This window comes from Bombyx mandarina, chromosome 22 (genome assembly GCF_030267445.1).
Source record: "Bombyx mandarina strain Sakado chromosome 22, ASM3026744v2".
Lineage (NCBI taxonomy): Eukaryota > Metazoa > Arthropoda > Insecta > Lepidoptera > Bombycidae > Bombyx > Bombyx mandarina.
This window is the reverse complement of record NC_143228.1, coordinates 17,145,293-17,169,192: the sequence shown is the minus strand read 5'-3', so window position 1 is coordinate 17,169,192 and position 23,900 is coordinate 17,145,293. Positions and strand designations below refer to the sequence as shown.

Sequence of the window (23,900 nt, the reverse complement as noted above, 5' to 3'; positions counted from 1 at the left end):
AGGGCCAACGTCCCAATTCCTCTATACGTTTGTCGGCTACAGGTCAACAAATCAATTGAATTCGTAAATGTAATAACATAATGTTACATTACAATTATTTGGAGTTTTGTTTTTTTGAGAAACTTACCCAAAAAAATGTAAGGAAAATGTAATGTGATGGCGGTATCGGCCCACGCCCAGGGGTACCCCTGTCTGAATAATTTGTTAAATCCCACATCGGAGAAGACAATCCACAAAAAATCGAATAACAATTATTGCAAGATTTCTATCGGCTCCAGATATGCTCAGTTGAGCCTTTAAAAGGCTCTTATGGATCTTAAATTAAAATTGCTTTCAAGAATATCATACCTCTTCAATGAAACATCACAAGTAAGTAATAATAATATAGACGTGTAACAATGAACAATATAAATAAACATTGAAAATACGAGTCTGACACAAACAGAAATGGAATGGTATTAAACATGAATAGAAATATTTCATTATTCATTCATATATTTCTTATTTACTAAAACTAAGACTAAAAAAATACATTTGTTGAATAACCATAAAATATTGTGAGAGGCTTAAACGACAAAGGGAAGATCTTTCACCGAGTGGGTGATATTGCTCTGTGGACCGACGGTCCGAATGTTGTTGTTCGGAACTTGTATATAAGCAAGCTTATCTTGAAAATGTCGTAAGCGAGATTCAGGCATCTCTCAAATATCTTGCGTTGTATGATGTATGTATATATATGTACCCACCACAATATAAATGAACAAAAATTTATTATTTAGTAAAACTAAAAGAAAAAGACGTTTGTTGAATAACCATGCGATATAATTGTACAAAATTAAAATAATAGTAAAATGGTATAAACAAAATTCGGACAAAATTAAGTCATTGATTGAGAAACATACAGAATCTCTCATTTTGTTACAGTGGCAGCATTACCGCGAACCAGAACACGAACCTGATGCACGACAAGAGGGTAGTACGTGGTAGCACTTATGCTTCACATCCTCAAGCTGCCGTAAGTAACTGATAAGCTGAAACCTTTGGCGTAGACGGGCAGAACACCGCGCGATAAATACAGCTGGCTTGACGCCGATACCAGAGACCTGTTCTGAATGGAAGAGGCCACAAACTTGAATCATATCGAACATTTTTTTTTATTGCTTAGATGGGTGGACGAGCTCACAGCCCACCTGATGTTAAGTGATCACTGGAGCCCATAGACATCTACAACGTAAATGCGCCACCCAACTTGAGATACAAGTTCTAAGGTCTCAAGTATAGTTACAACGGCTGCTCCACCCTTCAAACCGAAATGCATTACTGTTTCACGGCAGAAATACGCAGGGTGATGGTACCTACCCGCGCGGACTCACAAGAGGTCCTACCACCAGTAATTACGCAAATTATAATTTTGAGGGTTTGATTTTTATTACACGATGTTATTCCTTCACCGTGGAAGTCAATCGTGAACATTTGTTGAGTACGGTGAGTGGTGAGTGGCGGCATTTACGTTGTAGATGTCTATGGACTTCGGTGACCACTTGACGTGAGCTTGTCCACCCATCTTAGAAATAAAAATATTTAATTGTTATTGCGATTTGCTATATAGGCGTATTTCTTTAGTTTGTTAACTACCTACACAATGACATATTTATTTTGTTCTTGTTATTTAAAAGTTTTTAGGTGTTTCGGCAACCCCGCCGGTCATTCACCCTCATTAGCCTCGCCGTATTTTTGATTTTATCTTGAACTAGTTTCACCTTTGGGTTCTTTAAAATCAGGCTTGAGTTGAGGGTGTGTCCACGAAATGCAGTATAAAATGTAAAAGTAAATTTAAAAAATAAATCGGTCAAGCTTATTTTAACATACAAAGTCACGCAGTGAGAAGTGGTTACTGAAGAGCCAGTCAGACCCATTTTGAGACAAGACTAAAGACTGCCAGTCTACCAGTCATATTAGAATATCGGCTGTCTTCTTAGATTGTACCTACTCGTCCACTAATGAATTTTGCGATGGTGGTAGGACTTCTTGTGAGTCCGCGCGGGTAGGTACCACCACTCTGCCTATTTCTGCCGTGAAGCAGTAATGCGTTTCGGTCTAAAGGGTAGGGCAGCCGTTGTAACTATACTGAGATCTTAGAACTTATATCTCAATGTGGGTGGCGCATTTACGTAGTAGATGTCTATGGGCTTCAGTAACCACTTAACACCAGGTGGGCCGTGAGCTCGTCCAACCATCTAAGCAATAAAAAAAAAGATTAAAATGCGATTGCGATCTGTTATGATACCCTTTGGTTCCTAGCTTTGCTTCCATCATCGCCTTACCCGAATGGCATCAGCACTTATGATCCTTTATTAGAGCACAATCCCCTCCCTATTCAGTCAGTCCTATTCCTAATTCCATACGGCACGGTTGCCGTCATTGTTGTCTTAAGCCTTGGTATATCTATTTCATTATTAAAATCTTTTTTAAAAAGATCTTTCCTCAATTCCGTCTAACAGATCCATTATCATAAGACGATATTCTTTCATTGTAAAACCTATTCGTGAAAATGTATTTAAGATGTATCTGCTTGAAACATACCTAGTTTGAACCACGTCACATGTGCATCAGTCAATGCAGGTATCAAACATTAGGCTGAACTGACTCTAAAATGTTTATTACATAGCGGTCGGTTAAAAATACGATGTATCGATTTTACTTTCAATGACCACGTATCGGGATCAATCAATGAAACAACACGCGTTGCACAACCGCATTACCGCAAATTGAATGAAATACAAAACTTAATGAATTCTTTTTAAATTACCTAATGTAATGTAAAGATTTTTACAATCAAATAGTATTAATATATTTTATAACGTATTAAACAATTGAACTTCTATCTAGACTTAGAGGTCGCTTATCCGCATATGCAATTTTATAATAATAACTAGCTGACTCGGCAGACTTCGTAGTGCCTCAATCGATAAATAAAAGACCTGAGCTTTTGTATAAAATAAGCTTAAACAAAGAAAAGGAATCCATAAGACGAAAATTGTTATTTTTATTTAATTCCGAGCATTTTCATATTTATCTACCTTTTAAACCTTCTCTGGACTTCCACAAATAATACAAAACCAAAATTAACCAAATCGGTCCAGCCGTTCTCGAGTTTCAGCGAGAGTAACGAACAGTAATTCATTTTTATATATATATAGATAAATATAATATAATAAAAACTACAGTTTGTGTCTTCCGGGATGTCTCTTGCATTCAACATTGTACATGTCTTGTAAAAGCTATGAACACAAATTAATACTGAACAAAATTTGTAAATTATTGAATCGAAACATTAAAATTCATTCACAAATTAGCTTTATGAATTTATTTCTTTTTATTTTATTTATTTATTTTATCTAAACAAGCCAAACTCACCTTTAAGACGTACAACTTAGGACTAAAATAGCAAGAAGTCGACATCATGCAAAAACTTAATGACGTCAAAATTTTTCCGCTGTCAATTAAACGCGTTTTGTTTATATTGAGTAGTTTTACATGTAGCTTATTTTAGTTTATAGATGTCTGACTGAAGTGCAGTCTTGAAAAGAATATTAAACATTAATGCACTATTTAATACCAAACTAAACAAATCATAACACACTTTAAATAGTCAAGACCAAGGCGATGATAATATATGTAATGTTTTGTACTGGTGGTAGGACCTCTTGTGAGTCCGCACGGCTAGGTACCACCACTCCGCTTATTTCTGCCGTGAAGCAGTAATGCGTTTCGGTTTGAAGGATGGGGCAGCCGTTGTAACTATACTGAGACCTTAGAACTCATATCTCGAAGTGGGTGGCGCTTTTACGTTGTAGATGACTATGGGCTCCAGTAACCACTTAACAACAGGTGGTCTGTGAGTTCTTCCACCCATCTAAGCAATAAAAAAAGTATAATTGATTACAAAAAAGCAGTATGAATAGTGAATAAATTATTGACAATATGAATGATGGATTTGTTTCCAGGGTGATGGAGTGGAGAGCGCGGCAGCCAGGGCGGCCCGGACCCGGCGCCGAGCGCTGGCGAAACGCGCCGCGGCCGCCCGCCTCAGACCAGGGACTCCGCCCCCGGCCCCCGGTCGGAGACATCACCCCATACAAACTGAATATTACCTGGAAGAGGTCAGTGTTTCGTACGTTGTCCTAAACAATTACATGTATTCTACTAAGGACGTTTTTTTCTTTCTTTATTGCCCTTGTAGGCAGATGAGCATACGACCCACCTGATGGTGAGTGGTTACCGTCGCCCATGAACTTCAACAATGCCAGGGGCAGAACCAAGCCGCTGCCTACCGTAAAGTAACCCATTTTCCACGATTATAACAAAATTAAAGACTCACCTCTTCTTACATTTTCTATACATTGAGAATGTCTCTTCTTTTATAAAGTAGGTTGAACAATAATTACAAGAGATTGTACAGCTTTAGCGAAATCGAAATATTACCTACTCATTGTGAACATAGTGATTGAAAAGTTTATCAATTGCAGTTATTCGACAAAGGCGTTGAAATGGAAGTCGGTGTACAGACCGATCTGTTTCTCGATCGTCCCGCCACTCCAATATATGTTCCCGCCAAAACTGGGGCTGATGCTAGCACGCAGATCTACCCCGGAGAGGTAAGTCCAATAGAGCAACCCACTCGAGATAGAGAGCATTTTTTCTAAGATTTAAAAGCGCATGCAACGCTTTAGTATGATTAAAGAACACCATGAAAGTTTGTGAATTTTGTTGGTGTACCTCACTAATGATGCGATGTATAAAGGCTTACCGGAATTCATAGGTAACGTAAATAATACCGTCAACCTAAACAAATAAGGTTAGTTGTACTACACAAACATTGTCCCTCCATTCAAACCAAACGGATGACGCCTTTGCAGAAAATATACATACATACATACATACATATGTATGTATGAGAAGTGTGATAACCACCCGTACTTCAATACATACACGTTACTACTAGATTCAAGGATCGGCAACACGCGGCCTAAATTAAATTTTTAAATTTTAATATATTTTATCGACTTTCTCCCATCAATTCGTTTTTCTGTTCTTTTCTTGTTTGTTTTTAATAAAGAAATAAAGTTTTGTAAATTATTAATAAGAGTTAATCAATGTGCGGACCTCCAAAAAAAATTAAAAATCAAATTGGCACATTGATTAAAAAGGTTGCTCACTCTTATTTAGGTAATTGTATTATTTAATAAATAGGCAAATGAGAATACCAATGCGTCACATTTGAGTTTTATTGCACTACGAATTACAATTATTATAAAAAACCGAATCTGATATAGGATCTAGACACGTCATAATACAACCAAAAGCACATTGAGAATCTTATTCATTCGACTATGGGAGCTTTTTGAATCGAGTCATTGTTCTGCAATCAAAGGCATTACCTTAATACCTGTTCTCTTCCTTTGTAAGTATAACATCACGCCTTATTCACTCTGTTCCAATGTAAGTAACATCACATCGTATTCCTCAGCTTTTCGATTTTGACTTGGAAGTGCAGCCGATACTTGAAGTGCTGATCGGCAAAACGACAGAGCAGGCCTTGGCTGAAGTGGCCCAGGAGGAGGAGCTGGCGACACTGCGCGAGCAGCAGCGCCGGTACTGCGAGCTGCGGGACGCCGAGCGCGCCGAGAGACAGAGGCTCGCCGCCCAACACCTGAGGCTGCACGAAGAGAAGGTGGGTCTTCGAATTTGTACTGGTGGTAGGACCTCTTGTGAGTCCACGCGGGTAGGTACCACCACCCTGCCCATTTCTGCCGTGAAGCAGGGTGGGGCAGCCGTTGTAACTATACTGCGTGAGATCTTAGAACTTATATCTCAAGGTGGGTGGCGCATTTACGTTGTAGATGTGTATGGGCTCCAGTAACCACTTAACACCAGGTGGGCTGTGAGCTCGTCCACTCATGTAAGCAATAAAAAAAACAATAAAAAAGAAGAAAAAAAACTCAACTTTTGTTATTCATATTCAGACTATTTATTTGTATGAATAAGGACATCGTCCGCCTGATGTGTAATAGTTACTAGAGGTTACAAATACTTTAGTTCCAAATTGTGATAAATGCCCAAAATATGGTCATCTGTTATTACCGGTTATTGTTATTATCCAGGAAAGACGGGTCACCGAGGCGGAAGCCGCCCAAATAGCGGCCATTGAAGCGAGAGAACGTACCGCCGCGGCTGTACTCGTGCAAGGATACATAGCTGAACTCCTGCCTTCAGTGCTGGCTGGTTTGAGAGACCAAGGATATCTGGTGGAGAGAATAGAGAGAGGTATTAGAGCACACACTTGAAAGTGATATTATAAGTAGACTAGCCGCACTCGCCCGCATCGCTGGGCATTTAAAATTAACATTATTATTTATAGTCATTATTATTAGGGACACCAACACTCATATAAATATTAGCCTATCCATTAAGTACATGTATTTTCTACATGGATACCAAGTTTCAAGTCAATCGGATGCATGGGTCAGTAGTTATAACGGAACATCCGTAATAATTACTGTAGATTTATATATTAGTATAGATGAAGACGGTGTACATGAAGGCTAATGCTTTTTCATTTGAAACTTTTTACTCCTGAAGCGTTCCTTAAACCTGGATCCATAGAATTTAAATCAACAAAGTCCAGTACTCCGTAATCTGGTATTCTCACGCTGGACAAGTATTGTGACCAGTAAACCCTAACTATAATAACTCCGGGGATTTAAGTTCAATTCTCGATCGGAGCAAATATTTGTGAAAATCGCTGGGATTTTTTTTTCGGCATTCTCGACACGTAAGTGAAGTAAGCCCGATGATCGCGGATGCTTATAAATAACGAGACTGGTCCTCGTTTAGACGAATCTAGGTTTGAGATTCGTTTGTTACATCAATAACGCCTTTGCTTTAAGGAGTCGATGAAGAATTCATGCCTTGGTTGGTGAAGGAAGTGTCACTGGAGATCGAGTCAATCATCACGAGTCGTGACGTCATCACGGGTAAGCAGTTCGCACTTTAATCACTCACGTTGGGTCATATGTGATGAACGCCCCAAAGATATTCAGTGTGGTCTGGTTTAATATGTGTGAAATATAATAATATTTATAAAAGCCGCATTTATGATTAGACGGCCAGCAAAAGGGTAAATAATGGTGTAAAAATATTCCCGATAATTCCAATACAAAAAATATTTGCTGTTGAATCTATTTTTTCATGTGTAATATCACAAACGTTGCCAAGAGTTTGGCGTTCAAGGCAGTTTATTTTTGCAGCCTTTGAAATCTAAGGCTTTTTGCTATCTCGTAGGTATATTCATCCACTAAATTATGTTCACGTAATATCAACGTATATGTTATACCTGTAATGTTCTGTGCTGATGTATAACATGTTGGTACCCAATAAATAAAATAAATTCACATTCGACGAGTAACAGAAAATTACATAGAAAACGAATATTAAAAGTATACAAAAACATTCACTCTACTAGAAATAGTACGTGACGTGGTGGAAGCCAGAGGAGAACTGTACAGAAACGTTGCTGAGAGAGAGGAGAATGAACAGGGGAAGAACGAGCCCGAGGACAGCATCACTCCCCCCTCCGCCGTGTCTGAGGAGGGGGAGGAAGAGCGTGAGTATACTTGTTTATAACGAAGTGGTTTGCTATCTTCAAGTGTCGGTAACTATGAAGTTTCCTTACACACATGATCGCAAGCTCATTTATTTTGTGGCATAAATAAGTACGCCTTGAATTCATACACCATACATGTAGATATTATTCTTGATATTGTATTCTCTAGGTACTGATGCTGCGAAAAAGTTTGGTAATGTTTTGTCGCGACGATATCACGACTCCTTTCTAAGGCTTACTACTATAGTAGTAGCGGAGACTGTAGATAGCCAGTAGGGGATGTTATAAGCATGCACCCGAACTCTGACAAGGGGACAATGCACAGCAGCTGTCCCCTCCACACACGCCGTTACAAATCCACTGGTTCCACTAACGCTGTTATTAGACTCTTACATCTCTAGCACTAGGAGCAAGTGTAAGGACCCTTATAGCCATATTTGTCGAAGCACTATTCTTGCTGGGCAGATGTTAGCAAAGTCCTTAAGCTAAGCCCTACTGGCGAGTGGGTAAGAAAAAGATTAATGCTGGTAGTGCAACTACTCAATGTGCTTGTGTGAGTCCATAGACAAAACCACAAGTTGGTCGCAGGATCTTCTAAGTGGGTCGCGTTTCCGATCCGGTGCTAAATTCTGCGAAGCACTGCTCTTGCTAGGGCCAGTGTTAGTAACACCTCCAGTTTGAACGCTGATATAGCCTCTCAATGGCATGCGGTAGGCAGCGGCTTGGCTCTGCCCCTGGCATTGCTGAAGTCCATGAGCGACGGTAACCACTCACCATCAGGTGGGCCGTATGGCTCGTCTGCCTACAAGGGCAATAAAAAAAAAAAAAAAAAAATCAAGGCTATCAGCATAGGTAGGAAAAAAAAGTGTGAGTTCAAAATGACGACCATCGATACGATTTGCATTACCTGCTGACTTTAACTAGAATAGCATTTTACTTATTAGTGATACTATTGTTTTCCATTTGACTTCGATTGATGGTCATGATCAATGTCAAAAAATGTTTGTGGTGAAAATTTAATGTTTCCATGTCAGGTGCTTATAAAATGGCGTCGATTGACTTTATGGTCTCTTTTTCGTAACACACAGCATTAGAAAATAATAATAATAATCAACAACAATACGAAATTAATAACATCATATATTTGTAGGAAGCGAACTGTCATTTGCACGTGATGGCAACCTGTCCGCCATTTTACACAAGGCAATACTTCAAAACTAACGTTCTTCTGACTACGAAATAAGATTTAAATTCGCTTAACATGAACTACAAGTGCCACTAATGTTTACCGGCACTTTATTAGGTTCTTTTTGTGGTGCAATAGGGACTAGTTTGGAATGGCTGAGTAATTTTAGTGGTGTTGTTTTCATGGACGGTGGATTCGCAACACCGCACCACGTGCGTGCGGGCTCCGATAATTCGTAACGCTTTGACTGAATGGTGTCATTATAATACGACGCACATTAAATCCCTACGAAGGGAATATTAAATTTTATTATTTACGTACAAAAGGTTACATAAGGAGCATTTATTGTTTAAATATAAAGGTCTAGTAGAAAATATCATTAATTTTAAAGAAAGTGAATACTTTTAATCTGTGGTGGAAGTATTATATAAACGTTTTTCAGTATTCATGGTTCCGAATGAAAATTTCAGCGTAAGCAGTGTCGAGAAAAAGTGATGAAAAATTTTTTATGTGTAATTTTTAATGCATTATTGTGAAATTTTTTTTTTCGATCTTTGTATTCTATACGGGATATAATGTATAGATCAAAACTAAATGTAATTGTACAATCCATCAATACAACTTAACCAATCGATTTACAACTTAAATTATAAGAAGTTAAGGGTGCTTTTTGTTTAATCGTTTCCTTTTGGACAGTCGTGTAGCTAATCTAAAAAGGGGATACAAATAATTGGTTTAGATTCGCGGTCGCACACAATACTGATTGATACGGTGTGATGACATTATAATAACGTTTTGATTCGGGGTGAGGTAACCGTTGGTTGACAGTAGGGTGTCCATCTTACACATATAACTATGTACATAATATTGCACCGATTTTCTTATATTATGTACAATGCACAAAGAGAATCTTATAGAACATGGTTGCCGCTCACTACGGACCTAATTTCTATCACTCGATCGGGTTCTGTTTGTAAGATAATATAAGTTTATCTTGTTACGATTATTAGTTGGGCGAATCTCGATTTTTGTAATTGCTTTTGTAGGTAGACGGCCCACCTGATGGTGAGTAGTTACCGTCGCTTATGGACGTCAGCAATATCAAGGGCACAGTCAAGCCGCTTCCTACCGCTAATTTCGTTGTTACCTGGTTAAAATGTAAAGCCCATTAATCTGATTTTAGGACACGAAACTATATTACCAATTAATGCAACGTTTCTTGTGAATAAGGACCTCGTAAAAGTCAAGGGAACCCTTTGAATGGGGACAACGAAGGATCGATTGTTATGGAGAACCTTGGAGGAAACCTGTATTAAACAGAGAACATTACGAAACTTTAGAATTGAAGAGGCTTAACATTTTTTTTTAAGAAAATGAGTTTTGTTATTGGCCCGACTTATAAACATGTATTCTATCAGTTTATAAAATGAGGAAAAATCACTCTTACCGTCTCTTTTAAATCAAGCGCATACATTAAACTATTAAAATTGAAAAACTAAAAAAATATTTCAATAATATTTTTTTAGTGTTTACCAAAGAAAAAAAGTTTAATGTTTTAGTGTTTACCAAAAAACAAGAAATTTAGATTAAGCCACTTCAATTCTAAAGGTGCCGATGTATAATCAACATCTCTAAAAAGAGTCGAGAAAATCTCTAAAAATCGCATACGTTATGGTTACCCCACGTTAATAGCTGTTTTGTTATGTACAATAATATGATATTTTTTAAAAGCCGTCTCGCACTTGTCGCGTCGAGTGTACGCACGTGCGCCTTTCGCCGGAATACACAGTAACGTTTAGCCGACGACATAATCCAGTTCTCTTGTAATAATTTACATTGATATTATTTCGAGTGGTACAGTTTATGACAGGCTACACAGTTCACCGGTGTCGGGAGTAGACTTATTTATAAATGTCCAAAATTTAGAGGAAAAGCTTTTAGTACTATTTTCAACGTTTCAAACACTACAGTTCTCGTGGTCACGGAGTACTAGTGTTTATTCATGGATAGCGTCAAGAACGATCTAATTTTCAATTTTAAAATGCATTTTAAAAATGAAATTAAACGATACTTAGCACAATATTCAAATGCCGACGAATAATATAATAAAATAAAGAAAACATGTAATATTTTGTTTAAAAACTTAATTTTAACTGACGACATCGCCACTGTTAGTGCCAACTGCAATTGTAGACCAAGCCGTAATATTTTAAAGTTTCGCCTAAGTTTAAAACTTTAGTGACGACTTTTGCCTATACTTATTGCTAATAACCTCGGGGGGTTATACTAACTTCACCGATAGTGTAGGCTAGTTCATGGGATTCAACTTGGGAGACTTTTCTAACATCCGCCCAAGCAAGAACAGCTGCTTCCCTAAATCTAGCACCGGAACGGAATCGCGACTCACCGAGAAACTTCGTGAACTGTGTCTATAGGTTAGTTGGTTTGTCTGTGGGTTAATATTCACGACGAGCCCTTCATCGCATTCGACGGGTTCGAAGGAAACGATAACCAGTGCTTGTAATACCTAAAAGCACTGAGAGTGGATCGGGAGGATCCGTAAATGGCGTATTTATAGTGACGGCAACTGTTTTTCGTCATAGTTTGTGGCGGCCACGATAAGAGGGTTATCGTGCCGCGCCGCTTTTTCGAAGAATACCTACTGCTCCGTGTTTTGATGTTGGTTCAAGTCTAGTCCGCGAGAATCTGGAATAGCTCCTTAGGCTACCTGTAAATATGTAGATAGGAAAAAAAAAGGTTCAAGTACCCAAGTTATATATTTATCGCGTTCGGCTGTTATACGGATATGGTTCGTATTGATTATAAACTTAATGCATACACTATGATAGAAATCTTCAATGGAAACAAAACTGATAATTAAATATGAACACTTCTGGATTCTATAGACTGCAGGATTAATATCATCACATAACAATTTAATGGCCAATAAATGTCCATTAATAAGAGGTACAATATTGCAATGATCGCGACATATTGTCGTGCGGTGACACGTGTCGGCGAGCGCCCCGCACGTGTCTGGTGCACTTGCCGCGACACCTTGCAACGGCGCCATGTTGAAGTAAGAAAAAATGCATTAGCTCTGGATACGGTACTAACAAATTTAAAGTGTTCGTTTGGATATCTTTTGATGTTCGTATTGATTGTGATTAGGTTTTAGTGGGAGAAAATTTTGCAAATTTTCCGATTTCAAATTTGAACAGCACAATGCCAGTCAGCTATAGAGAAGACGAAGGAGCAGCAGCTATAAATAAAAACGGTGTTTCTTACGACTTAAATTGTCATTTAAGTCTACCTATTCTAGTAACTTCACGAGGATAACTCTAGTATAAGCTGGGTTCGTTGAATGCGCAGGCGAGCTCACGGAGCTCAGCCTGACGAATTTTCTAACACTAGCTCTAGCAAGAGCTGGGCTTCACTGAATCGACCACCGGATCGGAATCGCGACCCACAGAGAAGATCCAGCGAGAAACTCAGTGGGTTTTGTCTGTGGGCGTATTAAATACGAACTAGAGGTCCCGCAGTCGAAATTCGATTATAATTAATTGGAATTGTATAATAAGTTTGTACACTATTATGATTGTATAATATTTTATACTTCTATAATCACAAATTTCGCCAAGGCTACACTATAAAAAATATTAATAAAGACAAACAATATTTAATCTATGCTCAATTTGACCACAGACGTCAAGAACAAAAGTTTGACAATAAATAAATAGTATGCATGCGTGTGTGGGTCAAATACATGGTATGTAGTATGTGTATTGTTTTCTTTATTGATTTAATGTATCTTTTATGCATTATTTTAAAAAGATATTACCATTGTGCAATTTTCGTAAAAAGGGATACAAAGTTTTTCGTTCACGTATTAATATATAGATACAATCTTAATATGAAAATATACGGTAATTTACAAGTAAGGTATACAAAAAATAAACGATTAACAAATTTTGATGAAACCCAAAACATTTCCTCGCAATCGAATGAGCTTAATGGCTTACCATTCAAGTAAATGCAACGAGATGAATTATCGAAAAGCGCACGTGCTCTGATCTCAGCGCGCGATACCGCTCGGCGGCGCGGCGGCTAGGCCCGGGTCGAGATTTTAATTCAATAAATCCGGACGATAGCGGCAAGCTGCGCGCTATCGGACCATCGGATTAACTGTGAGCCGCCGTTTTCATCGGTGTGCGATATTAGCATCATACACGAATAGCCAATTGGTATATTGAGTACTTGTTTGGAAGAACATAGTCGATCGTGGCTTGTTTGTTTAGTTGTCGGCATTTTCCGCCTCATTTTTTTTATTTATTACTTAGTTGGGTGGACGAGCTCACAGCCCACCTGGTGTTAAGTGGTTACCGGAGCCAATATACATCTACAACGTAAATGCCGCCACTCACCTTGAGATATAAGTTCTAAGGTCTCAGTATAGTTACAACAGCTGCCCCACCCTTCAAACCGAAACGCATTGAAATAGGTAGGGCGGTGGTACCTACCCGTGCGGACTTACAAGAAGTCCTACCACCAGTAATTACACAAATTATAATTTTGCGGGTTTGATTTCTATTAGACGATGTTATTCCTTCACCGTGGAAGTCAATCACGAACATTTACGTATTTCATTAGAAATATTGGTAGCCGCCTGCGGGATCCGAACACCGTTGCATCGCTAGATACGAATTAACCATACGTCTTATCTTTTAGGCCACGACGACTTCATACTCATATTTCGACGACTATTTTAACAGCTAATACTGTTTTGTTAACCGAAGAAGGTATAGTCATTACGGTGTGTCTAATACTACTTATTATTCGTATTATTTATATAAGGAAGATCTTCTACGAAGCAAGTATTCCGTAGAGTCTACGGCGTAGACGTAGTTGCGGGCGTATCTTGTAAATGTCATTAGCGCGATTCAGGTTTTTGTCGGATTTTTTGAATAATTACCCTCGCAAGTGATATAGCGGTTAATTAATATAACTGAGACTTTGATCTCCTGATTCAAGATCGATTTCGAATACACGCTGTGGTGATTTGGGCTCCGCTAACCACTTAAAAGCAGATTGACCGCTAACTCGTTTAACACGTATAGCCATGTGTCCGTGCTTTTTAGTTCTTCATTACCCCGAAATTAATGTACTGAAAGTGTACCTAATTTGATTCGAATTTGGTACGGTTGCGCTGTCGGAAAAGGAGTTCGTAGCTAATATAAAATCTATATATTAATACGTGAAGCAAAAACTTTGTACCCCTTTTTACGAAAATTGCGCGGACGGAGGAGTATGAAATATAGAGAAAGAGTGCAGAATGCTAATAATTTTTTTAAATTATGCATTAAAAAAACATAAAATAAATAATGAAAACATTACACACACTACCATGTATTTGATATGCGCATATATACTCTTTTGTTTATTGTTAAAGTCTGTAGTCAAATCAAGAATAAATTATTATTATAATTAATTATAGATATAATTAATTAATTGTATTGTTTGTCTTTAATATTGTTTGTCTATACTGTAGTTTTGGCGAAATATGTGATTATAGAAGTATAATAGTTTTCAAACTTATAATTTCAATTAATTATAGTCGAATTTCGACTAGTTTTTTAGCTGAGCCTTGAGAGGCTATTTCAGCTTCTCCTTGACGTGTAGGTGAGCTCACAAGACTCAAGCCGGAGTGTTACTATCACTGACCCTAGCAAGAGCAGTACTTCGCGGAATCTACCACCGGATCGGAAACGCGACCCACTGAGAAGATATTTAGAGTTGTTACATCTCTCCTAAGTGCAATCAGCTTAATATTAAGCGTAATTTTATCTTCATAATAAAATTATGTAGTAACCAATCATAAATGATAAACGAAATAAAATAAAAATAAAATTGGCAGACGAAGTGAAACTTTAGTACGGTAAGAAACAGATCAATTCTATTGTGGAAATCGTAAATAACTTTCAGATAACAGATGAAGCACAAGTAATATATTATTGAAGGACATTGAATTTAGGAAAAATAAATATTTTCACATCACTCGATACACATTAGCGTTACGAAAACAATTTGTTAACAGTGTCCGTACACAGTGTAATATAGACGCAGACAAGACAATTACGGTTGCATACTTTTTTTGCAGCGCGCAGCTGATGTTATGTGATTACCGGAGCCCATAGACATCTACAACGTAAATGCCGCCACCTACCTAGAGATAATAGTTCTAAAGTCTCCGTTTTTACAGTAGGTACAACTGCCCCGCCCTTCAAACCGAAACGCATTACTGCTTCACAGCAAAAATAGGCAGGGTAGTGGGCACCTTGCAGTAGGTACGGATACTATAAATTTGAGATCATAATCATTCAAATATTGTCATAGGTATGGCATGAACTGAGCAACACGTCTAAAATTGAGTACCTTTACAGCCAAGCATTACGACCGAATCTGGTGATGATTTTTTTTTCTCCCAACCCACGTTTGCACGCCATTGCTACCTGTATATTTTCTGAAATACAATAAATGTAATGAAGAAATGTAGTACTGAATATTTATGCCTCCTGTATACTTACACAAACTTATACAAAACCACAATACCCCTTTCAAAATCAGTTTTGGTCGAAAGTGTACTGACTGGATTAATTACTCTGCCACACGACAACTGGTGATCTCTTCCTGCAACATTATGTACCAACAAATCACCGAAAATACATTGCATTTTCGCTTTTAGCTCCGTTTGTTAAGGATAAAATTTCATTAAATCGTATTCCGAGTCGCGAAAAGTGCACTAGTATTGGAACAGTATTCAACCGAGCGACCAAATTGATTTTCAAACCTATACTGGTGAAATTAAGTATTGTTTTGGCACGTATTTCGAAACAAATGTTTGTACAGCTGCAGCCCGTGCTCAGAGGGCTCGGCTTGGTTTGGACAAACTTTTTGTACTCTTTATCTCGCCTCCATACAATACAATAATTATGTAAGGAGCTTAATGTTACAATTTGGTTCAGTCAATGAAAGAGCTATTACGGGTTTTGAAGGGACGACGTTTAAAATACATTTCAAACTGATATCATTGTTGAAATACTTTTAGTAATATGAGACATAGATTTTTTATTATATATTTTTTTCGTTTCGACTCCAATGCGGTCAACTATGAAGAAGGCAATTTTATGTTTTAGTTCTGTAAAAGATGTATAAAAGATTTGTGACCAGACCAAATCGTTCTCACAAATCACGGCAATATAGAATTTTTCCAAGTTTCCCTTCACGTCACAAGGAGGTATTTATTATTTACGTTGATGGAGAGACAAGCTTATCTCTCACCAGCGACATACAGACATAACAGAGATCATAAATTGATTGCTCCGGTATATTGGACGTGTTATCGAAATCCTAATCATGCTGTACCTACTATTGGTGCAGGTATCGAGTACAAGTAAAATTCATTACTTGGCGGCAGATTTAGACACATGAATGGTACCTACCCCTTGTATGTATGGTGTATTATGGTACCTATCCATACGAGCTTATATACCCCAAACACCTATGCCAACTGTATCTAGTATATATATAGAGCACGAGATCAAATGAGAATGTAACTATTGTAATACGTACATAATATATGTATAAAAATCACTTTTCTCTACTTACAAAATCGTATTCACAATTACTCGCCACACAATCTGCATAAAGCTCACAAACAAATCGCTTTCGCGGGCTTTTAAACGGAAAGTTCATTAAAAGTCAAAAGCCACGCTGCCGGTTGCTCACCAGCGGGCCGCAAGCAGATTATAAATGTTTTTTTTTTCATCTGTGTACGATATGCTTAAAATTGTTTTTCGTATTGCTTTTTGACATAGAGACTAGATTATATAGGCTATGACATTTTACAGAGCCAGATGATCACGGCCATCAGATGGTAAATTGGTGACCATTTACCATTTACTAGATACATAGAAGCCACGACCACGATAACACTATATCGTGGGAACGGTCGTGGATGTATTCTTCTCTACATTTATGGTTTTTTTCCCCTTAATAGTTATCGGAGATACTAACTCGTTATATGAAGAGTGACAAGTGTTATTTATTAACTTAGCTATATTTAAAATTCAATGCCTTTATATCCTTTATGCATTCCATTTTTTTTTCTACCTAAGCTGGTAACCTAGGAGGCTATGCCAGCGTAACCGAGCCAGTAGGTGAGCTCACGGGGCTCTAACCTGAGGACGTGGCTAACACTGGCCCTAGCATGAGCAGTGTTCACTTTTTTTTTTCTACCCATGCTGATAGCCTTGAGAGGCTATATAAATATATCAGCGTCGCCCTAGCGTGTAGGTGAGCTCTTGGGGCTCAAACCCCGAGGTGTTGCTAACACTGGCCCTAGCAAGAGCAGTGCTTCGCAGAGTTTACCACCGGATCGGAAACGCGACCCACTGAGAAGATCCGGCGAGAAACTCAGTGGGCTGTGTGTGAGGGTATGTGAGACCATTAATACGAAGTTATTGAAATATCATATAAGTTTTTTCGTTTCAGATCTCGAAGAATGACAAGACGTCGCGAAACAAATAATTACCTAAATTAAACTAATTAGGTTCTTTAGAGAAGATGTAGTTTTATTTAAAACTATTTAAAATAAATTGTCAATTTTTTTATAAGACGAATAGAAAATTTGGCTCGTATTATTAAATTCAATGAGGTTTATATATAATCATGTTTATAATGTTTATTTGTGTTGTTGTGCCTTTTTAAATATGCACTAGTTTAAATATACATGCATTAAATTGGCATCAAATCTCTATACTTTGTTTGCAAAACAGTATGGGTTAAGTAATTGATTTGTCAACCGCAGAGAGGAAGGAAGTGAGCAAAGAGGATGCGTTAATGTCGCTTATTTATTAATATTATGCATATATTTTGAGATCCAGAATTTGTCACAAAATACATAATTGTTTGCTGATAAGTTTCTCACTTTGATAAAAACTCAAGAACAAACGTTTTATCACATTTCATTTCGCTGCTTTTGAATAAAAACATTTTTCAATACATACAATTTTAATGCTCCAAAAGACATGATTAGAGTTTTAACAATTAACTTCTTTTAATCAATAAATAGGTGTTTTACTAAAAGCGGCTTTATTTTACTGATTCTTTTACTTTTTAATAATAATTTAAAAACAAACCCTGCTATTGCTAGTTACTGTCTTTAAAACCTTTTTCTAGTGTCCGTGATGTAAGCAATAAACTTTTTATTCAATCGGTACCTAAAGATGATCAATGGTTTATAATTTTTTAAATATCTTCAACAAATTATACAAGTAAATAGAATCTATTATAATTCAAGTCGTACCTGAACGAATACAAACACAACGAGTCAAAGGTCAACTTTCATAATCATGCAAAACCACGTTCTGTCATTTCTTCCAAAAAACCAATCCTCTAACCTCTGCCTTTGTGGTAATTGAACGCCAATTTGGAATAAACTAATGGGCATTAACAAAAATACATTAGTACTTCGCGAATCTATAGTTCATTTGAGTATAACGCGATGTCAGGAGATATTTGTTGTGTTAAAGCTTGACCATACACATGCACTTCATTTCTATTTACTTGTGTTCGCCCTTACCTTAATCATTCAATCATGTCCATTATATTTAGAAACACTTTTTTTTTATTGATTTTAAAGGTGTAAAAAAATTGTTTATTTAATAATAATTTTCTTATTTTGATTGGTAACACAAAAGCTCCTAAAAAAAGGAAATTCGTTGAGAAACCGGGGAGGACATGGTATTTAATTGGTTTGTGTATTTTTAAAGAAAAACAAATAAATACTTCCAAATTAACTGATAAGTGGAATTTGGTTGACAAACACAAAGAAAAATAACTTTCTTTTCATATTTCAATAAATAGATTAAGTCGTTGTCAACATGCAAAATTCTTAGAAAATTCTAGTAGGTACTTACCAGTCAGTATTAGTGACTTATTTCGTTAATAATTAGAGCATATTATCAAAGTTTAGAATTTTATAAACTGGATTATACACTTACGTAGATGTTAACTGTCTTGTTGATTTTAAAATAAAGATTATTAGAGAAAAAAAATGTTTTTTTTTAGCCTATTTCATTGTAGTATTCTATTCTTTCATAATAAGTGCTACTTTTATGGTTTGATCTCGGAATTTTTACTGCATTATATTATTTCCGAATTAACGTTGACGTTGCGAATACTTTATACGTCTGTAATGTATTCGAAAGTTCCGTGACCACGAAAAGTGAGACCGCTAACTGAAAATCTCAGATCGTAATGTAGTGTATAAAATTTTCCGCGTAGATTACGCAGTGTGTTATGAACTGTAGGATCACGAAATATGAGCTGCAAAACGTCATTTATCATTAGCCCACTACAATTTTCCATTTAACTTTTTCTTTACGATTTACCTTTGGAAGCGGCTCATTACAACACAGAAACTTTGTACCAGGTCAAAGCATCAGCACAGCCTCCAACACTGAGCCGCGTTGAGCTGTTTACACTTTAGCTCTTGATGAGTACTACTTAGCAAGAACTATTTACATCTCAACTAAGAATATCATCTGGAATTAATATTCCTACCACCTCAAGAGTTCTCCCAAAATTTAAGAGTATTTACCACAATATTGTACTTTAGTAAAAAAATATCCCCAGCCAGCATCCGATAACAATAGTTTAATCACTGACCGATTTGCGGAGGGTGTCACGCTGATTTTCGGAGTGATCCTACCGCACTCCGCCCTCTGCCCTCTCGACTATAAAACTAGAAAACACCCCTAAATTAATCACAGTTAGATCTGCACTTGCGCCTACGCAACAGGTGCGGAAAATTTAACTGAAAAACTAAACTCCAAAATTAATTCGTCCAAAAAACGAGTGCAACTAACAGTTTTAATCTTTTTACATCTAAAAATTGATGTTTTTTTTATTATCAATTTAATTAAATTGTTAATTAATAAACGTTACGGGAAATGTCTCGCGTCGTGTCGCGAGTGGGTTTGTCGCGGTGTCGGGTTTCCCGAGCGTTTCCGCCAACGGAACTAGAGAAAGAGCTCGACGAAGACGTAAAGAGATGTGTGAGTTTCAATTTTGATATTTCACATTATTTTATTTGTATTTTTTTTATTGATTCGATGGGTGGACGAGCTCACAGCCCACCTGGTGTTAAGTGGTTACTGGAGCCTATAGACATCTACAACGTAAATGCGCCACCCACCTTGAAATATAAGTTCAAAGGTCTCAAGAATAGTTACAACCGCTGCCCCACCCTTCAAACCGAAACGCATTACTGCTTCACGGCTGAAATAGGCAGGGTGGTGGTACCTACCCGTGCGGACTCACAAGAGGTCCTACCACCAGTAAATAATATTTATAATATCTAGGTTTATTTAGAGTTTTATATCTGTTGGAGAGGCTATGTTCAGCAGTGGACAGCGCACAGGTTGAGATGATGATGATGGATGCTTAATATGGCTACGTTTTGCTGTGAGAAATATTAAATACGTCCATTACTTGAAATGTCTTGCTCGTCATATGTCAATGCGTACTCTGGCAGAACCCCTAAAGTATCAATAACTGTACAACGCTACAACTAAGTTGGATCAACGAATGTGTGGCGGTATCCATTATACAACGTAAGATATTAGACAGATGCCTGAATCTCGCTTACGACATTTTCAAGATAAATTTGCATATATACAAGTTCCGAACAACAACGTTTGGACCGTCGGTCTACCGAGCAATATCACCCGCTCGGTGAAAGATCTTCCCTTCGTCGTTATGCCCACAAATGTATGCTATCTACTTGTACTTATAGTTTTCGTTACATCAAAATTGACGCCGAATATGGTACTATAGGTTTGAGACTTGGAGTTTCGCTGCTCTGAATCGACGGATTTTAAGTTTATATTTCATTTATTACCTTTGTATGTAGATGAGCATACATACCTGATGTTAAGTAGGCACGATTGTTCATGGACATCAACAATGACAGGGGCACAGACAAGCCGCTGCCTACTGCAATTGTTTCGTAATTAAAATTATGAAACCAGCAGCTAAAACTTTGAGCTGTTTTCCGAATGGATATATCGAAACTTATGTGAATTTGAATTTAATTGAAAAACATTGGAGTATATTTTATAAGGTAGTGTTTCTATTTGTATTTTTTTTTATAATTGCAGGTTTACATGGAAACTGACGCAGAAGGATTCATATTACCGGTCGGAGGTTTAAGTGCCGCGAGATTAGTAGTAGGCGCTCGATTAGCCCCAGACGTCCACGCGCGGAATGCAGTCCTGTCTGTAGTCAGTCGGGAGAACCTCTCGCTGCAAATACGCATCGAAGCCGATATTCCACCGCATCACGAACTTTTGCTGTGGCCCGACGAGCAGCTGTCGGCGATCACTGCCGTCCCGTTCTTGACACCCAAGAATATATTTGGTAATTGTTTTTTTTTTAACTTATGTACAATGATTACATTGTTGCTTCACGGCAGAAATGGGCAGGGTGATGGTACCTACCCGTGCGGACTCACAAGACGTCCTACTACTAGTAGGTAGGTTATATTTATGGGCTAGGATGACCGGTGTACGCCAATGAAAAAGTGACTTCCGTATTAAAAAGTAGTACGAAACTTTAATGACATGAAGTGCATTTTAATCTTCTCAAATTTAAATATAAGATATATTAAAATTAACAGTAACGACATTATAAAATATCCTGTAACGATTGTTGTTTGATTGCAGGAAAGAATGAATACGTATGTCACGAGTGCAACTCACAATACGAACACCCCAACCTACTGAAAGTTCATCTGTTCTTGGGTTGTTCATCGCCAGACACAGCGCGTTTCTGGCGAACAATAACTAAGCGGCTCGGCGCTCCTAGTCAATCAGCTTTCACTGTTTACTCGCGGCTGCCATCGCCCACCATCATACCGGCTATAGGCCCGGCGGAGCTAGAAGCCATCGCAGCTGAGTGGGGCAGGTCGCGGGGGGCTCACGTATGCGTGTACTGCGGGAAGGCCTATTCAAGGAAATACGGTCTAAAGATCCACATTCGGACGCACACCGGTTACAGGCCGCTACGGTGTAGGTACTGCGCCAGAGCTTTTGGGGATCCGAGCAACTTAAACAAGCACGTGAGGTTGCACACGGGCGGCAGCGCGGGCGGCGCCCACGTGTGCCCCGCGTGCGGCCGCGCGCTGGCCAGGCGCCGCGACCTCGAGCGACACCTGCGCGCGCACGCCGCGGCAGACAGGTGAAGCCGCCGCGGACCGCGTGCAAACGCCCTTATGAAGCTCCGTCTAAGCTGCAGTATTGCAGTGGCACTTTTCTATACTGGTCTATACTTCTATACTAATATTATAAAGAGGGGTTGGCTTACAGGTCTAGTCTATAACAGGCCATTAACTCAAAAAAAATATATATAAAGAGGAAAGATTTGTTTGTTTGTATTGAATAGACTCCGAAACTACTGAACTGATTTGAAAAATTCTTTCACCTTTTGGAAGCTACACTATTCCCGAGTGACAGGTTAGTCTTTTTTGAAAAAAATTAGGGATCCTTACTAATAATGTAACCAAAGGTGTAAAAAAATTACCTAAACTATTATTTACATCGCGTGCCCTGCGAAAACTATTGACGATAGAATAAAATAATGTACTACGACTTTGTAGAACACATTATTATTTACAAAAAGTGTCGCGACAGCATAATGATATGTCTAACTATTATAGTTATGCCGCAATAAGTCTTTTATTTAAAAAAATAAAATAACGTCAAATATCGTTGAAATTTTTGTTAGACCCGAGCGGAGCCGGAGCGGGCCGCTTGGAGGTAGTCTATAAATTGATCGTGCTATATCGACCACATCCGTAATCGCTATTGGTGAATAGAAGCTCACTTATGTACTTAGTGCTAGTTTACGTTCTCGATAACGTAAAAGTTAACTCAAATTTGTATGCAGTTGGAACAGCGCCCCTGGCGGCAAACAGGCAAACGTTCATTCAAATGTGAGTTAACTTTTACGCTATTGACAACGTTAAAAGCTCACTATAAGCACTGTTACAAACACACAAAAATCGATTCTTTTAATATATTCGGTTTTCAGGAGCAAAACCTTATCTAACTGTTGCTGTGGTTCACACACTAATGTACATGTAGGACAGTTTAGGCGTGTTAATAATAATTTATTCGAATATAAAATAGTTCAATGTCCTTTGCGCAAATTTGTTTTATTGGTTGTACAACAACTAAATTAGCGTAATTTATTTTTTATTAAATAGACACGTGTACAAGGATTTTGATATCAAATCAAGTTTCAATTGAATTGTATAACGGCTGTTTCACTCTAAAACACATGGTTGCTTCACAACAAAATTGAGCAGCATGATATTACGTTTTTTTTATTTTTTATTGCTTAGACGTGTGGACGAGCTCACAGCCCACCTGGTGTTAAGTGGTTACTGGAGCCCATAGACATCTACAACGTAAATGCGCCACACACCTTGAGATATAGTTTTAAGGTCTCAGTATAGTCACAACGGCTGCCCCACCCTTCAAACCGAAACGCATTACTGCTTCACGGCAGAAATAGGCGGGGCGGTGGTACCTACCCGTGCGGACTCACAAGAGGTCCTACTACTAGTAATTACGCAAATTATAATTTTGCGGGTTTGATTTTTATTGCACGATGTTATTCCTTCACCGTGGAAGTCAATCGTGAACATTTGTTGAGTACGTATTTCATTAGAAAAATTGGTACCCGCCAGCGAGACTCGAACACCGGTGCATCGCTCGATACGCATGCACCGGACGTCTTATCCTTTAGGCCACGACGACTTTTTTGTGTTTTAGGCCCTTCGTACACAAGGCTACGCAAATCTTCGATACTCAACGGTTTTAGTCTGCAAGCGACTACCGACATAGAAATCCATTGAGGTTCGTACACGAGTCGCGTCGGCGACATTCGTCCCGCGACTCGCGTCGTGCCAATCGCGCGCTACCT

The 23,900-nt window shown here is 38.1% G+C and overlaps 2 protein-coding genes and 1 long non-coding RNA gene across 4 annotated transcripts in view; 2 read left to right on the top strand and 1 right to left on the bottom strand.

Moving 5' to 3' along the window:
- The window catches only part of Rsph3 (Radial spoke head protein 3), a 32,543-nt gene extending 13,576 nt beyond the window's left edge, over positions 1–18,967 (top strand). For both annotated transcript variants that reach the window (XM_028170658.2, XM_028170657.2), the window contains exons 2-9: positions 925–1,015; positions 4,008–4,163; positions 4,530–4,658; positions 5,531–5,734; positions 6,165–6,327; positions 6,951–7,037; positions 7,526–7,666; positions 17,403–18,967. In XM_028170658.2, coding sequence (XP_028026459.2) covers positions 925–1,015; positions 4,008–4,163; positions 4,530–4,658; positions 5,531–5,734; positions 6,165–6,327; positions 6,951–7,037; positions 7,526–7,666; positions 17,403–17,416 — 985 coding nt within the window. In that variant the 3' untranslated portion in view covers positions 17,417–18,967. The remainder of the gene's footprint in view (positions 1–924; positions 1,016–4,007; positions 4,164–4,529; positions 4,659–5,530; positions 5,735–6,164; positions 6,328–6,950; positions 7,038–7,525; positions 7,667–17,402) is intronic.
- Positions 5,580–13,015, bottom strand: LOC149500403 (uncharacterized). Its single transcript, XR_016324980.1, has 3 exons — positions 12,875–13,015; positions 6,145–6,305; positions 5,580–5,719 (listed from the first exon to the last, which is right to left on the bottom strand). It is a non-coding gene; the product is annotated as an uncharacterized LOC149500403 (long non-coding RNA).
- A 487-nt stretch (positions 18,968–19,454) lies between the features above and the next one.
- On the top strand, positions 19,455–22,215 carry Prdm13 (PR/SET domain 13). The gene is made up of 3 exons (XM_028170525.2): positions 19,455–19,969; positions 21,074–21,332; positions 21,638–22,215. The coding sequence occupies exons 1-3, from the start codon at positions 19,865–19,867 to the stop codon at positions 22,153–22,155; spliced, it is 882 nt and encodes a 293-aa protein (XP_028026326.2). The 5' UTR covers positions 19,455–19,864; the 3' UTR covers positions 22,156–22,215.
- The last annotated feature ends 1,685 nt before the right edge of the window (positions 22,216–23,900 follow it).

Excerpts from the sequence above, each read along its gene's own strand:
- Prdm13 (XM_028170525.2), top strand. The coding sequence starts at position 19,865 with ATGTCTCGCGTCGTGTCGCGAGTGGGTTTGTCGCGGTGTCGGGTTTCC. Across the intron at positions 19,970-21,073 it reads ACGAAGACGTAAAGAGATGT|GTTTACATGGAAACTGACGC; the intron begins GTGAGTTTCAAT and ends TTATAATTGCAG. Across the intron at positions 21,333-21,637 it reads GACACCCAAGAATATATTTG|GAAAGAATGAATACGTATGT; the intron begins GTAATTGTTTTT and ends GTTTGATTGCAG.